The sequence below is a fragment of the Lolium rigidum genome, chromosome 7 (genome assembly GCF_022539505.1).
Source record: "Lolium rigidum isolate FL_2022 chromosome 7, APGP_CSIRO_Lrig_0.1, whole genome shotgun sequence".
In the NCBI taxonomy this organism is placed as follows: Eukaryota; Viridiplantae; Streptophyta; class Magnoliopsida; order Poales; family Poaceae; genus Lolium; species Lolium rigidum.
This window is the reverse complement of record NC_061514.1, coordinates 263,889,505-263,906,245: the sequence shown is the minus strand read 5'-3', so window position 1 is coordinate 263,906,245 and position 16,741 is coordinate 263,889,505. Positions and strand designations below refer to the sequence as shown.

Sequence of the window (16,741 nt, the reverse complement as noted above, 5' to 3'; positions counted from 1 at the left end):
AGTGTTGATGGTCAACAAGACCACCACTTTCAAGAAACAAGGAAAACCTAAGAAGGGCAACTTCAAGAAGGGTGGAAAGAAAGCTGCCGCGCCTCCTGAGAAGCCTAAGGGTGGCCCTAAACCTGATACTGAGTGCTATTACTGCAATGGGAAGGGGCACTGGAAGCGTAATTGCCCCAAATACTTGGCTGATCTGAAGAGCGGCCTTGTCAAGAAGAAGAAAGGTATATCTGATATACATGTTATAGATGTTTATCTTATCGGTTCTCGTACTAGTGCCCGGGTATTTGATACTGGTTCGGTTGCTCACATTTGTAACTCGAAACAGGAACTACGGAATAAACGAAGCTTATCGAGGGATGAAGTGACGATGCGCGTTGGAAATGGATCCAAGGTCGATGTGATCGCTGTCGGCACGCTCCCTCTACATCTACCCTCGGGATTAGTTTTAAACCTTAATAATTGTTATTTAGTGCCTGCGTTGAGTATGAACATTATATCTGGATCTTGTTTAATGCAAGACGGTTATTCATTCAAGTCTGAGAATAATGGTTGTTCTATTTTTATGAATAATATCTTTTATGGTCAAACGCCTGAGAAGAATGTTTTATTTCTATTAAATCTCGATAGTAGTGATACACATGTTCATAACATTGATGCTAAGCGAATTAAATTGAATGATAATTCTACTTATATGTGGCACTGTCGTCTTGGTCATATTGGAGTGAAACGCATGAAGAAACTCCATTCCGATGAACTACTTGAGTCACTTGACTTTGAGTCACTTGATAGATGTGAAGCATGTCTAATGGGAAAAATGACTAAGACTCCATTCTCTGGTATTATGGAGCGAGCTACAGACTTATTGGAAATCATACATACCGATGTGTGCGGACCAATGAGTGTAGCCTCGCGCGGTGGTTATCGTTATGTTCTAACCTTCACAGATGATCTGAGTAGATATGGGTATATCTATTTCATGAAACATAAATCCGAAACTTTTTAGAAGTTTAAGGAATTCCAAAGTGAAGTAGAAAATCAACGTAACAAGAAGATCAAGTTTTTGCGTTCTGATCGCGGAGGCGAATATCTGAGTTATGAGTTTGGCATGCATCTAAAGAAATGCGGAATACTTTCACAATTGACACCGCCGGGAACACCACAGCGTAATGGTGTGTCCGAACGTCGTAATCGAACTCTCTTAGATATGGTTCGTTCTATGATGTCTCTTACTGATTTGCCGTTATCGTTTTGGGGTTATGCATTAGAGACAGCTGCATTCACTTTAAATAGGGCACCATCTAAATCCGTTGAAACGATGCCGTATGAATTATGGTTTAATAAGAAACCTAAGCTGTCGTTCCTTAAAGTTTGGGGTTGCGAAGCCTATGTAAAAAAGTTACAACCGGACAAGCTAGAACCCAAAGCGGAGAAATGCGTCTTCATAGGATACCCTAAGGAAACTATTGGGTATACTTTCTATCACAGATCCGAAGGCAAAATCTTTGTTGCTAAGAACGGAACCTTTCTTGAGAAAGAATTTCTCACTAAAGAAGTGACTGGAAGAAAAGTAGAACTCGACGAGGTTACTGAACCTTCTATCGTTGATCAGAGTAGCGCAGTATCGGAAGATGTTCCTGTACCGTCTGCACCGGTAACAGAGGAAGCTAATGATAATGATCATGAAACTTCGAGCGAGATATCTACTGAACCTCGCAGATCGACAAGGGAACGTGCCACTCCTGACTGGTATGATCCTTGTCTAAATGTCATGATTGTAGACAACAATGATGAGGACCCTGCGACGTATGAAGAAGCGATGATGAGCCCAGATTCCAACAAATGGCAAGAAGCCATGAAATCCGAAATGGGATCCATGTATGATAACAAAGTGTGGACTTTGGTAGAATTACCTGGTAGTCGCAAGGCTGTCGAGAATAAATGGATCTACAAGAGAAAAACAGATGCTGATGGTAATGTTACTGTCTATAAAGCTCGACTTGTCGCAAAGGGTTTCCGACAAATTCAAGGTGTTGACTACGATGAGACTTCCTCACCTGTAGCGAAGCTAAAATCTGTGAGGATTTTGTTAGCAATAGCTGCATTTTTCGATTATGAGATTTGGCAGATGGATGTCAAAACGGCGTTAATGGTGACATTGAGGAAGAGTTGTATATGGTACAACCCAAAGGTTTTGTCGATCCTAAAAATGCTGACAAGGTATGCAAACTTTAGCATTCTATTTATGGACTGAAGCAAGCATCCAGGAGTTGGAACCGACGTTTTGATAAGGTGATCAAAAACTTCGGGTTTATACAGTGCCATGGAGAGGCCTGTATTTACAAGAAAGTGAGTGGGAGCTCTGTAGCATTCCTGATATTATATGTAGATGACATATTATTGATTGAGAATGATATAGAACTATTAAGCAGTGTAAAAGGTTATTTGAATAAGTGTTTTTCAATGAAGGACCTTGGTGAAGCAAAGATACATTTTAGGCATCAAGATTTATAGAGATAGATCAAGACGCCTATTAGGGCTTTCACAGAGTACATACCTGGACAAGATTCTAAAGATGTTTAAAATGGATGAAAATAAGAAAGGATTCTTACCTATGTTGCCAGGTAAGGTCTTGAGTAAGACTCAAGGTCCGGCTACGGTAGAAGAAAGAGAGAGGATGAATCAGATCCCCTATGCCTCGGCAGTAGGCTCTATCATGTATGCCATGTTGTGTACTAGACCGGATATAGCACATGCAGTTAGTTTGACTAGCAGATATCAAAGTGATCCAGGAATGGAACACTGGACAGCGGTCAAGAATATCCTGAAGTACTTGAAAAGAACTAAAGATATGTTTCTTTGTTATGGCGGTGACCAAGAGCTCGTTGTAACCAGTTACACCGATGCAAGTTGGAACACTGATCCTGTTGACTCTAAGTCTCAGTCTTGTACGTGCTTATATTGAATGGTGTTGCAGTAAGCTGGTGCAGCTCGAAGCAGTGCACGGTGGGGAAGTCTTCAACAGAATCAGAATACATAGCGGCTTCAGAGGCTTCATCGGAAGCGTATGGATGAAGAGGTTCATTGTTGAGCTTGGTGTGGTTCCTAGTGCATTGGACCCACTAGTCATCTATTGTGACAACATGGGTGCCATCGCCAATGCACAAGAACCAAGGTCACACAAGAAGCTGAAGCATATCAAGCTGCGCTTTCATTCGATTCGCGAGTACATCGAAGATGGAGAAGTAAAGATTTGCAAAGTACACACTGATCTGAATGTAGCAGATCCGTTGACTAAAGCTCTCCCTAGGGCAAAGCATGACCAACACCAAAATGCAATGGGTGTTAGGTACCACAATGTAATCTAGATTATTGACTCTAGTGCAAGTGGGAGACTGTTGGAGATATGCCCAAGAGGCAATAATAAAGTGATTATTATATATCTTTGTGTTTATGATAAATGTTTATATACCATGCTATAATTGTATTAACCGAAACATTGATACATGTGTGTTATGTAAACAACAAGGAGTCCCTACTAAGCCTCTTGTATAACTAGCTTGTTGATTAATAGATGATCATAGTTTCATGATCATGAACATTGGATGTTATTAATAACAAGGTTATGTCATTATGTGAATGATGTAATGGACACACCCAATTAAGCGTAGCATAAGATCACGTCATTAAGTTATTTGCTATAAGCTTTCGATACATAGTTACCTAGTCCTTCAACCATGAGATCATGTAAATCACTTATACTGGAAGGGTACTTTGATTACATCAAACGCCACTGCGTAAATGGGTGGTTATAAAGGTGGGATTAAGTATTCGGAAAGTATGAGTTGGGGCATATGGATCAACAGTGGGATTTGTCCATCCCGATGACGGATAGATATACTCTGGACCCTCTCGGTGGAATGTCGTCTAATTAGCTTGCAAGCATATGAAAGGTTCATAAGAGACCACATACCACGCTACGAGTAAAGAGTACTTGTCATGAGACGAGGTTGAACAAGATATAGAGATACCGATGATCAAACCTCGGAAAAGTAAAATATCGCGTGACAAAGGGAGTCGGTATCGTATGTAAATGGTTCATTCGATCACTAAGTCATCGTTGAATATGTGGGAGACATTATGGATCTCCAGATCCCGCTATTGGTTATTGGTCAGAGAGAAGTCTCAACCATGTCTGCATAGTTCGCGAACCGTAGGGTGACACACTTAAGGTTTGATGTCGTTTGAGTAGATATTGAATATGGAATGGAGTTCGAAGTTTTGTTCGGAGTCTCGGATGGGATCCAGGACATCACGAGAAGTTCTGGAATGGTCCGGAGAATAAGATTCATATATAGGAAGTCATTTTATAAGTTTGAAAATGATCCGGTGCATTTATGGAAGGTTCTAGAAGGTTCTAGAAAAGTCCGGAAGAAATCGCTATGGAAGGTGGAGTCCCGGAGGGGACTCCACTAGCATGGCCGGCCAACCCTAAGGGGAGGAGTCCCAGGTGGACTCCATCCAAGGTGGCCGGCCACCCCACCTCAAGGAAAGGTGGGAGTCCCACCTTGAGTAGGACTCCCCCCTTGAGTAGGTTTCCCACCATATGGGAAGTTTTGGGTTGGGGTCTTATTCGAAGACTTGTAGTCCAACACTTGGGGGTTCCACCTATATAATTAGGAGCAAGGGGAGGGGGCCGGCCACTCAAGCCTCCCACCTTGGCCGCACCCCCTTGAGGCCGGCGCCCAAGACCCCCCTCTCCCCAAACCCTAGCGCCCCTCCTCCACATACAACTCCCGCAGCCGCATAGGCGAAGCCCCGTCGGAGTTCTCCACCACCACCGTCACCACGCCGTCGTGCCGCCGGGATTCCAAGGAGGATCTACTACTTCCGCCGCCCGCCGGAACGGGGAGAAGGACGTCGTCTTCATCAACACCGAACGTGTGACCGAGTACGGAGGTGCTGCTCGATTGTGGCACCGTCAAGATCTTCTACGCGCTTTGAAAGCGGCAAGTGATCATCTTCTCGCAACAACGAGATCTAATCTCGTAGGCTTTGGAAATCTTCAAGGGTTAGTCTCGTGATCCCCTCGTTGCTACCATCTTCTAGATTGCATCTTGGCTTGATTTTCGTTCTTGCGGTAGGAATTTTTTTGTTTTCTGTGCTACGAATCCCTACATCTACTACAACAATAATAATTCTCTTGGCCATATCCTATCATTTGCAATGTGTTCGACATGGCCACAATTGTCGAATCGAAGCACATGTACACAAACTTTGGAGGAATTCACACAATTTTTAGGTTAAGGAAACATTCTCACGTGCAGTTATGGTTAAATCTGTAACATTTGCAGTTATTATCTTGCCTTCATAAAAGTAAGCTTTCTCGCCTATTGATCAGGCTAGTTCACTCCTACTATGATGTCAATTCGAGATTCAAAGTACTTATTTGCTGATTTGAATTCCAGACCAATACCACCTGCTTCCTCCTAGCTGAGCTTGGTAGCCGATGCATCAGCTCCTTCCTCTTTCATTTCAAGGTTCTGTCTTGGAGGAAGAAAGATTTTGAAGACCTCAAAGATATGCTAGGATCTTTTAGCCTTATTTTTACCATGTACTATTTGTTACTATAAATATTTATGCTATCGATTGTCAAAAAAGAAAAGCTATTGGAGGAAAATAGTTGGGGAAAAAAAGTACTATTAGAGAGACTCTTTTGTAAATATCGGAGAAGACAATGACTAAATCGGAAAAGGCCTAGTAGTGCGCTAAATCTATTTTTTCAGCAAACCTGGTGCGCTAAATCGGTTCCTACTTTTTTTGCTCCCGGCTTTCGCGTTGCAGCCGGCATCGCATCTCCTGCCGTTTTCTGTGCGCGCCCTCCTCCCCTCACGCTCGGAGCTCAATTCGCCGCGGATTCCTTGGCCTCCACGCAGCGATCTCCCCCTGGGTTCGCGCGCCGTCTAGGGATCCCGGCTTCCTCCTCCGCGGCGACCGATGGCTGCTCTTCTGGCGCCCGCCATCTCCGGCGAGGTACGCGCATCCAACCCAACCCCTGTTTCGTACGGAAAACCTAGATCGCATCAGCCGGACAGCCGCGCGAGAAATTACGCCCCGTTTAGTTCGTAGGAGCCTGTGGGTTGTCGCTGTTGGCGCGGTTACACTTATTTTTTTGCGGGGGAGCGCAGTTACGCCTTGTTCATGCTTGATTTTTGCCAGGATTGGCAGTGGGCACGCGGCTGGATCATGCTTTGAGTTTGCACTAGAAGAGTTTGTTAGATGGTGAATTAGTGCAGTTACTTTGCACCATGATTGTAGCGTTCCTCTGCCATTAATATGCTGTAGGTTAAGGATGCCATCTCCAATCCTAGTCGTTGGATGCTAAATCTACATCGTTATATGTCCATTGAACAATGAGTTATAGATTAGGCGCAAAGGATTTGTGCTTCGCGGGTTCAAATTTGACTTGGATCTGATAGGGTCAGCCGGTCAGGATATGGCTGGATTCAGCTCTAAAATAACTGTTCTGTTTCACCGCATAGTCATTATTGACCAAATTAAATTATGCTGTTCCTCAATGTTGTTTGGTGTGCTTGATCGTTCTGGTGGTCTGTTTCTGACGATCCAAATAGTTGAACGAAATCATAGGGTTAGTAGTGTTTACAGTGCCTCTATGGTTGCGTTTGGCATTGAGGTGGATCATGATAATCCAGCTTTGGCCTATTTTTTGTTTTGTTTTGCCAACCAACTTTTGCCTGCTTCCATGGTTTTTCGCAGAAAATTATAAAATAATCTCAGACAGTTCAGGAACCACAAACTGAGCCTAAGTGTGGCACTTACGATTTTTTAGTTTGAGATTGTTCATCTAATTTCTGGTGACCTATTGATTGCAACTGTATCTTGTACTTACTTTCTGATAACTTGTCTATAACTCGTAAGCTTTCTAGATGGATTCTCACTTCGTCTGAAATTTTAGGATCTCAAATGCAATCTTGACTTGTAAGTGAAAGTTATGCTTTCTGCTGAAAGCCTGAAATTTCATTTTTTTCTCACAGGTGGGTCTACGGCTTTTACTGGCCCCATTAAGCTCTAATATTGTTGTCCGCACTGCCAGGTATACTTCACATCATCTTGTTTATTTTCATGTTGTGTTTCTTGTAAGTCGATTGTTTTTGGCAAGTTTCTTTGTTAAGTGGTTGGCTTATTGTACTTTTAAGAAATTGCATAGAGTTTGTTAACAAGGTAAATATACAACTGTCCAGAGTTGATCAGCATTGTTAGTCTACATCTTATAAACTGTCAATATCATCAATAAATATTTCCTTTATAGTAGCAAGAGCCAATTATTTTGTGCACCCTGAAAGCAAATATCACATCTCATAGGCATATGCTCATTCGGTTCTTGCTACGTGAAACTAGCATAACCTGTATTGTGCACTATATTCTTATTTGCTGTTAGGTAAGAAGATACTAATGTGCAGTTAGATGATGGTCCAGCACTACAGCTGGATACAACTTATACTTATTGCAGCAAGTAGCAACCGTGTTAATAGATGAGCTAGTGTTTTTTGTTTTCGATGAGAAATCCATCATTGTTTATGATACTCACTCTGCTGGTGCAGTTGCGCAGTGGGCATTGGTCTGCCTGTATACTCAACTTACAGGGCTATAGAAAAGAAAGATCAAGCTGAGAAAGAACGGTTGCTCCTTTACTGGGCAGGTCTGTAATAAATTGATTTGTTGTGCATTTCTACCGCCGAGGCATCTTCTTTCAGTGGACATTCCTTGCGACATATTGCTGTATTTATTTCACTAAATAAAAGTAGAGTTACCTTTTGAAATTATTTGTGTAGTATCTGCACTTGTCAAATAAAATTCTCCTATTTGCAACTTGCATTACTCAAATAGTTTGGATGAAAATGCTGTCTTTGTCAATTAAGGAACAGCCGTATGATGATACGGCACACTTTTTATATGCTACCAAATGTCAAAACCATCACCTTGTCATCGTAACATGATGGCATTGTTGATTGAATACCAATTGGACTATGGATATTGGTATAAAGACTTCAATAATTTGTTTATTTAGTATGCGATTGGTATGTACATTTGTGTGCAATATGAAACAAATGAGAAAGTTAGTGTTACATGAACACAAATCAATAATTCAATAAGTACGTGCATCTTCACTCCATTTGGTTTAATGTTTGTGGCCAAGGTTTTCTTATGTTGGTTTGGTTATTGCTTGTAACATTTGTATCCCAATGTTTTGCAGCATATGGATCCTTTAGCATTGTGGAAGTCTTTGCCGATAAGCTTATTTCAAGGTATAAACATTTTATGTCATGATTGAAGGGTACATTCTCGTTACTTGCAGCATGGGTAGGAATGGCAGTGCAATGTGAAGATTACTTTCACATTATTTGTAGCATGAATATGAATATGAATATGAATATGAATGAGACTGCAACATGGCATCCTTTGTGACCTTTTGGAGCTGCTCTTTGCATTTTGATATCAGATTCCATGTAGACATGCTTGACTTAAATATGCATACTGAACATGTCTTGTTTATGAAAGCAGTAAATTCTCATAGTACGCAATTGATTTGCAAGCATATTATTTCAAAATTTGCGAACTATTTTAGTACTAATGCTGTAATGCGTAGAATGCTTTTGGTTGCGTACAAATAGTATTTGAGTAGCATCAATGAGATATCCTGTATTATGATTACCTCTGACCGTCAGCCTGTTACTACTGGTATAAGCTGCAATAAAAATGTAAATAGTGATCTCATGGTGCACTGTTGCTTGATGATTTATTAAATTTATGTATGTTATATATTTTTTAACTGGAACCTTCTGGTGAGAGCATTACCGCAGAATGCACTGCAGTCCTTGCGGACTGCTCCTATTAAGTTAGAATACCTGCATGGACGGTACATCTGCTGCCTTACTTCAGAGAGTAATACAGTTCCAAATAGCAAGTGTACAGGAGTTGCCAGGTTTCTGTTATTTTATATTTACTTATTAGAGCCCAATTCTGCTTCCATGAATCAGATCTTAAAAGTTTTGAAATTCAAAACTACTTTGTCAAACCAGAACACTTAGGTTTATGGGAGAAAATCCAAACCATACAGGTGATTAGATAGAGAAGTTGTACTGGGAACTTGTAACAGTTGCAAGAGAAGAAATAAGACATGAGAGCATTACACATGTCGACTGAAAAACATAAAAACAAAATGAAGCATTCCAATATTACTGTGAAATTTTGAAGCAGGACTGTATTAATTGTTATTGCTTTATAGCCATTTTACGTAACTTACCTCAGTTTTATCTGTCCTAGAAACTATTTGACCATTTTGTACTCTGCTGATGTTTCTGCAGTGTTCCTCTCTATTACCATGCGAAATTTGCTATCCTTGTGTGGCTCCAGTTTCCTTCAAATGGTGTAAGTCATAAACCAATTCTGCATCCAAAAATGTTACTCCCTCCGGTTCATATTAATTGACTCTAATATGAATGTATCTAGACATATTTTAGTTCTAGATACATCCATATTGAAGTCAATTAATATGGATCGGAGGGAGTAATATGCATATGTATTCCTATATGTATGGTCAAAAACTATACGCTGTAATAATTGTTGATTCTTTGAAAGATCTGTATTAAGGAAGTGAAACAAACAAAGCATATCTTTTTTTAGATAGATGATGTTCTGTTATTACTTTAAAGAAGTAAAATATTCCCTCCGTCCATAAAAGGATGTCGGAGATTTGTCGAAAGCCGGATGTATCTATATACTAAAGAGTGTCTAGATACATGTAAATTTAGACAAACTTCTGACATCCTTTTATGGACAGTGGTAGTACATGATATGAAAAGACTAAATGTGTTATATGAGTATCAGCATTGGACAAGGCGTGTTAAACTTTGTCAACACCAAGTTCATTAGAAGCAGTAAACAAAAAATCACCTGACTGGTCCAGTGCTCAATTTGAATGGTTAGCTGATAAGATTTTGACTGAAAAGAGTGCAGTTATAGTGTAAGCTGGCAATTGATGAGGTTTATATTTTCTCATAGGATGATGTAGCCAGCAGCATCTGGTTCTTGGTTATACAACCTGGAGCTTGAATCATGTTATTCATCTATTCTCAATTCATTCATTGGCCCATTTAGTTTTTGTTTAACCATGAATTATTAATTATTAATTCATTATATAGGATATAGCTGAAAGCCTATGATCTGAAATTTTGTGTAGAGCATTGAACATTGCAGTCATACTTGTGCCGTAGATATCTGCTGGTTTTCAGCCAGATGATGACAACCCTAAACATACTGTTTTTTCTTCATGGAAGATGGTGACATACTGTTGACTAGAAGCTCAATCTAGGGTGTGTTCGGTTTGGGAATTAGGTGGAATGGAATGGAACCATTCCATTCCACAGTCACGGAACCGTTCCATCCCTGTGTTTGGTTTGGACAAAAAAATTGTCACGGAACGGTTCCATCCCTGTGTTCGGTTTTGGAATGGGATGAGAATGGAATGGAATGGGTGAGATTAGTCACCCGATTAATTATTCTAAACTCGATTAACTATTTGCTAAACTTGATTAGTACTGCTAAACTTGATTAATTATTGCTAAACTTGGTTAATTAGCACGCAGATCGAGACATTCCACCTCGTCCGGCCGATTTGCCCGGACGGGTGCGTTCCGCATCTGGACAGAATATTCCCTTTCGAGGAACGGTTCCATTCCATCTTATCCCTGAACCGAACGCGAGAATGGCTCCGAGGAATGGAATGGTTCCATTCCATTCCACCTAATTCCCAAACCGAACACACCCTAAGTGATCTGGTAGAATTATGGGCCTTTTAATACTAATAGATGTGCTCCCTTTCCCTTTCAGGGATCAAAGCATGTGTACAGAAGATACTTGCGCCCGTTTTTCCGGAAGCACCAAGGAAAAATTGATAGAATTCTGAATATTTTGTCCAAGGAACTTGTAAGTGTGTTTTAGTATTTCAGTATACATGTTATGATTAATATATTACTAACGGAGGTCATTTTGTAACTAAAAAACCAGACGAAGTTTGTGAGCAACCATGAGGATGAAATTCGTTTTGTTGAGAACATGGCTGTCAGGGGTGCTACAACAGGTATATTAGAACATCTACCATTTGCAAACAAAGAGCATGCTTGTGCAAATAATGCTTAAGATTGGATGTATATGAAAAATAAAAAATCTGATCATAAATTGGGATCGTTTGACCACTCACCTAATATTTTGAACTAAAGAAATTCTGTTCATCTTGTACCTGCAATGGACCATGTTGTTTTATTGATTTCACATTAAGAACTCCAAACTTCAAGGTAAAGAAGTAATTCGTTTTTTCTTGTGTGGAGTGCAGCAAGTTATATAGTAAATGGCCTTGACCAGCCTGGACAATCAGAGGAAGTTAACGTCACTGAAGACCGGGATTCAATTCCAACGGAGGAGGCTGACACACCTAGAGGCGAAACTCGAGCTTGACTGCCAGTCTCCGCAAAATGCATCTGCTGCGAAGTAATATCTTGTTTGATATGCTGCAGAAATGGCCCTTTTATTCAGCTTGTTATGCCATTGTGAATATGTTTTTACCGAAACAATAACTCAAACTATGTTTGAAGCTTTAGGAGTAGATACTACTATGGTGCTACAGAAATTTGCAGTACCAGTTTGTGAGTAGCTGTTTGGAACTGACTGGAATATGAGATATGGTTTAGTACATTGTCTGGTTGTCAGTTTATAGGTTTTTGCTTCGCCTGCAATTCAGGTCGCTGAAATTCGGCAGCCACGAATCAACCAGTTGCTTTTAGTTTATTGAGCATCGAGCTATTGTATGGTTCGCCAGTCTAAGTTCATCTATACAGTAAGCAATAACACTGTCTGCTGCTGATCGGGGTAGAAATAACAATCCCAATTCCCAATCCTTTTCTGGAGTCATTTTTTTTATTGTTTCTTCTGCATTTTACGGGCCAGAGGCTGAGCTGAATGATATAATGGGTGGGCGGCTGGTGAGGTCCTCGACAAACCATACACCTGATCGGTTATTGATGGAGCGACTTCTTGTTCTATTTGTCGAGCCTGTTTTCGAATTGTCAGTCGATATTTTATTTTGGGACGGAGGTGGTAGTACTATTTGAATACATAAACTAGGATTGATTTTTCTCAACAACAAAAAAGCATTCTATAATTTGCTAAAGCGATGCCACCTCATGGTAGTTGAAGCTTGTTTTTGACCAGAACTGTTCGTTGAGATTGCTTTTGACCGGACAGGCCTCACGTTTTCTTGTTGGAAGGCGGCTACTTTATTCGTCATCTCTGACTAGTATGGTAGTTGAGCATTAAGAAACCACTTGAGCAACTATAATACGAATTGTGTACGAAAATGCAGCCGAGCGAATATTCAATTTTGAACAAATGTTTCTTTTCCGAGCAAACGAGCTGACTGCTTTTGGGGGTATGATTTTTGAAGAACTTTATGAAGTGCCTTGTGTAGTTGCCTAGTTGGGGGATGATCTAGATAGAAGTAGTAGAACTATGAAATCAACAACTACAAAATCGGGCATCCGACACTGTCGAACTCTGCTGAAACCATGAAGTAAAAATACACAGTTCGAACCATTGGCACATAAACCTCTGGTGAGTTTGCATGGCTGTTTTACCAATCAATTGCTCCTATTTTCCTACGGTCACCTCCTCTTCCATGGCCGCTGGCTCCTTCTGTCATGCCCTCACGATTTTTATTTAACCAACTTGCAAAACCACTTTAGATGTGAAGATTTTGAGGTTGGGGGATGTCTAGTTTTACTAGTTCAGCTTGGGCTCATGGACCCATTCACCAGATTCCACAATTGAGGAATGGCTCAGCGCCTCAGGCCCTCAGGTAGATATAGCGATGCAAACCCAGAGATGTTTTATGTTTCATGTTCCGATGATTGGCATTTAATCATGATGTACTCTACAAATACACGGCATCACAATGTGACAAATCCATAAATATATTTTTCATCATTTGCCATCCTACAAAGGATGTGAGAAATTAAAAGTAGTTTAGTTGGCTTCAGAGTTCGGACAGCAGTTCTACAAACAACTAAAAAAGAATACTTGCATGATGCGAAACATACATAGTACTCCGTATTTCATTTACCAGCATTATGTGATGATTTTGTGGGCGCATAGTGAACAGGATTAGGAGATGTATGATAAATAAAACATGTTTCAGAATATGTGTTAAAATTACTTGAATCATTGCATCATATCAATTTGTGAATGAAGCATATGTTGACCTGGTACTTCATAATTCTAGTTTTGAAATAGCAATGTGAATACAATTAGCAGCCAGACACAATAATAGGATGGGAACGTACAACATACAAGTAGCAGCATTAGAAAAGTTGCATTCAACTGAGCCAAATATACTGGAATTAACAATGGTATCACAAATTCATTCACTTTGATGAAGAATGGACAATTCTAATCTCTTTTCAAGAGCTTGAAAACAAAACAAAAAAAAAACATGGTGGAGCCTATAAATCTCTTCATAATACCATGGAAATGAAAAGAATAAAATCCGTCTCAACTAATCAAAAGAATACTAGTTAGGACGCTGATGATGTAAAGAAGTTGTTTACTGAATATCCTGAACTGCTTTCGGCTACCAATCTGTCAACGGATGCTTTGTTGAACACCACCGTCTCCGACTTTGCCACCAAAAATTCAAGAATGAAAAAGAATAATTATTATTTACTAGGACCAACAACTATTCTTTGGGTAGATAACCTTGCAAAACGATGGTTTCGTCAATTGCGGACTTGGCAGCCTCCGTCACAGTCACTTCTGATCCATGTTCAGCTGCTCAAGCCAAGCACCATTTACTGTCTGATCAAACAAATCAGACTGATTGTTCCAGTCAGGCCTGTTTGTCGATGCAGAAGCTATACTGCCTGCCCTACCCAGCATTTCACCACCCCTCTTGCTGTTTGGTGACTGCCCCCATGCCACATCTGGCTCCTGTTCTGCAAAAAACCCTGATTGTTCAGGGCCTCTTAAGCGATTGAGCTCCTCACCGTCGAAACCCCAGTCCACCTTACCCATGGGAGAACCCACATTGCCCCATGAAGCATTAGAATTCCGTGGCGAACCCACGGATGGCAGCTGCTGCTTGTTCAGAGAAGCAAACTGCTCGTACATGTCACGCTGTGTGGCTCCGAAACGGGCACTAAGTGGGGACGTTGGCTCCATAACCCGAGGGGAGCGAGGAGACATGCCGCCAATTGGAGACTGGACAAGAGCTGAAGGATCAAGAGACCTCGGTGAGTACATTCTGTTGGTGTTGACAGGTGCAAGGAGACCCTTCTGCTGATGGAGCTTGTTAAGGATGGCTGATTTGTGGGCGGGCGAGTAGGCGGAGTGTCCTTGGTCAGTGAACCTTGGCGACATTGCCATGTCAGAAGCATACATGTCCTCGAGAGTGGAGGTGGCAATTGCTGTTGGCCTGATGCTAAGGCCAGTAGTGTAGCGGGGCTGCGCGCGGCTGCTGGGTGGGACGCAGAGTGCCCGCAGATACTGCGATTCCCAGTCGAGGAGGTCGTCGGCGGTCACATCCCTCGCATTGAAAGAAGAACGCAGCCTGCTGCCTTGCATCCAGTGCGCAGGGCTAGCTGCGGCGTTGTTGACAGCAGACGGTGACCCAGGAGGCGGCGCAAAGTGCCTGGGAGATCCTGGGAGGAACCCAAGCGCAGCGGCAGCAGCAGTCATGTCAATAGATGAAGCACGGGGAGAGAGCAGGCCGGCGCCGGTATTGTGCGGCACATGGCGGAGCTCATCTTCGTCGTGCGCGAAGAAGCAGATGCGGCGGGCGCAGGCGGCCCCCTCCTTGCAGAGCCTGGTGCGGTACTGCGTGGGGTGGAGCCAGCTCTCGAAGACGCCGTGCGAGTACTCGCAGTTGTCGCCGCTGGGGCAGCCCCCGGGGCGGCGGAAGCTGGGGCAGGGCACCGCGGTGTAGGGGTGCTTGCTGGGGTCGCGGCGGCGCGCGTTCTCCCCCGGGTGCACGAAGGGGCACTCGGTCCAGTCGTGCGAGTAGGCGCGGGAGCAGGGGCGCACCTTGAATGCGAACATGCGGAACTCGTCCGAGGCGTAGACGCTGCTCTTGATGTCCGGCAGCGTCGGGTCCACCGGGTACTCCTTCTTGGCGCGGTCGATGGTGATGGTGGGGGAGAGTGAGGACGAACGCGAGGACGGGGACCGGGGGGTGCCCTCGTCGTCCGGCGAGGAGGAGAGCGGCGGGGAGGACGCGCCGGAGGTGGCCACGGTGAGGGGCTGGCGGCGGCGGCCGAGGAGCGCCTCGAGGTCGGTTAGGGCGTCTGGGGAAGCGGGAGGCGCGAGGAGGACGTCGGCGGGGAGGCGGCCGGCGGAGTCCGGGGCGGCCGGGTCGGCGCCGGCCGCGATGAGCAGCTTGACGACCTGGACGGCGTTGCGGGAGCCGCCGGACGCCGCGCAGTGGAGCGCGGTGAAGCCGTCGGTGCCGGGGCGGCGGGATACGTCGACGGTGGTGGTGAGGTTGAGCAGCAGCGCGAGCACCCGCGCGCTGCCGTAGGTGGCCGCCACCATGAGCGGCGTGCGCGGCTCGTACGCCTTGCTCCGGCCGTACCAGAGCCCGACCTCATCGGCTAGGTCCGCGCCGGACCCAGCCAGCGCGTCCTTCATCGCGTCGGCGTCGTCCGCCGCGGCCAGCTCGAGCAGCGCCGCCAGCTTGTCCCGGCGGCCGGCGAGCTGGGCAGGCGCGAGATCGGGGAGGTCTCCCATTGATGCTGCTGGTACTCGTCGACGGGAACTCAACACATCTGGAAAAGAGGCAGCAGCAGGATGGGTTATATAGATTCAGCGGAGGTAGCCACGGAATCGAGATCAGGAGTCGTGGAATAAGGAAGTTGAGAGAAAGGAAAGGTTAGCTCGAGGAATCGGAGCTGAGCTTGGTTTGGAAGGGCACCAATCAGGCGATGAGGATAGCAAGAGCAAGCGGCGATCCGAAGACCGGGATCGACGGGGAGGGAGGAGAGGGATAATTAGGAAAGCAATAAATGAGCAGTATCAAATTACCTCCCGTCCCGGGAGTCCAATCCAATCGTATCCAATCCGGCCCGGTTGGATCGAGCGGCCTCCCGCCCGGCGGTCACCGGCGGCGGCGGCTGGCGGTGCCGGAACTGGCTTGGGGAACGGAGCGGGGGAGCCGAGTCTAGTCTAGAGAGAGAGAGGGACAGCGGGGAGGGTGGAGGAGGAGGACTCGCAGTTTACTGGTGGTGGTGCCGAGGAGTTAAATTGTCTCATTCCTCGGGCACCGCGGCCCGCGCCTGCCCGGAAATCTAGCCGGGTATCTTCCGCCGCCGCTGACATGTGGGTCAGACTGAGAGGTGGACCCACAATGGACCACCACTGTCACACACGGATGGGCGGTTAAAATATGTAAGGGGCGGCGCGGTTGAGGAATAATATTTACTGCGTGGTGGGGCAGCGGGGGGATTCAAACAGGCGGGTGCCGGTGCGCGTCGCGGTGGGGTCTGGGCGGCTGCTGGCGTCCGACACGAGGCGCGCATCTGGCCGTCGGTGGGAGGATTGGACGGCCGGGATGGCGCGGGGCAGGTGGCGGACGTGGGATTCGGCGCCGAAAGCCTCGGTTGCATCTCCGTCGACCCGT

At 44.3% G+C, this 16,741-nt stretch overlaps 2 protein-coding genes across 2 annotated transcripts; one reads left to right on the top strand and one right to left on the bottom strand.

The window, feature by feature from the left end:
* The first annotated feature begins 5,832 nt into the window (after positions 1 to 5,832).
* LOC124675949 (HVA22-like protein k) lies at positions 5,833 to 11,772 on the top strand. The gene is made up of 8 exons (XM_047212037.1): positions 5,833 to 6,033; positions 7,056 to 7,114; positions 7,623 to 7,720; positions 8,276 to 8,327; positions 9,387 to 9,450; positions 10,912 to 11,007; positions 11,089 to 11,161; positions 11,414 to 11,772. The coding sequence occupies exons 1-8, from the start codon at positions 5,998 to 6,000 to the stop codon at positions 11,533 to 11,535; spliced, it is 600 nt and encodes a 199-aa protein (XP_047067993.1). The 5' UTR covers positions 5,833 to 5,997; the 3' UTR covers positions 11,536 to 11,772.
* Positions 11,773 to 13,453: 1,681 nt separating this feature from the next.
* On the bottom strand, positions 13,454 to 15,884 carry LOC124675976 (zinc finger CCCH domain-containing protein 50-like). Its single transcript, XM_047212066.1, has one exon. The coding sequence runs from the start codon at positions 15,850 to 15,852 to the stop codon at positions 13,879 to 13,881; it is 1,974 nt and encodes a 657-aa protein (XP_047068022.1). The 5' UTR covers positions 15,853 to 15,884; the 3' UTR covers positions 13,454 to 13,878.
* Between the last annotated feature and the right edge of the window lie 857 nt (positions 15,885 to 16,741).

Coding starts and splice junctions, on each gene's coding strand:
- LOC124675949 (XM_047212037.1), top strand. CDS start 5,998: ATGGCTGCTCTTCTGGCGCCCGCCATCTCCGGCGAG. Junction 7,115..7,622: donor ATTGTTGTCCGCACTGCCAG/GTATACTTCACA, acceptor CTGCTGGTGCAG/TTGCGCAGTGGGCATTGGTC. Junction 11,008..11,088: donor ATATTTTGTCCAAGGAACTT/GTAAGTGTGTTT, acceptor CTAAAAAACCAG/ACGAAGTTTGTGAGCAACCA.
- LOC124675976 (XM_047212066.1), bottom strand. CDS start 15,852: ATGGGAGACCTCCCCGATCTCGCGCCTGCCCAGCTCGCCGGCCGCCGG.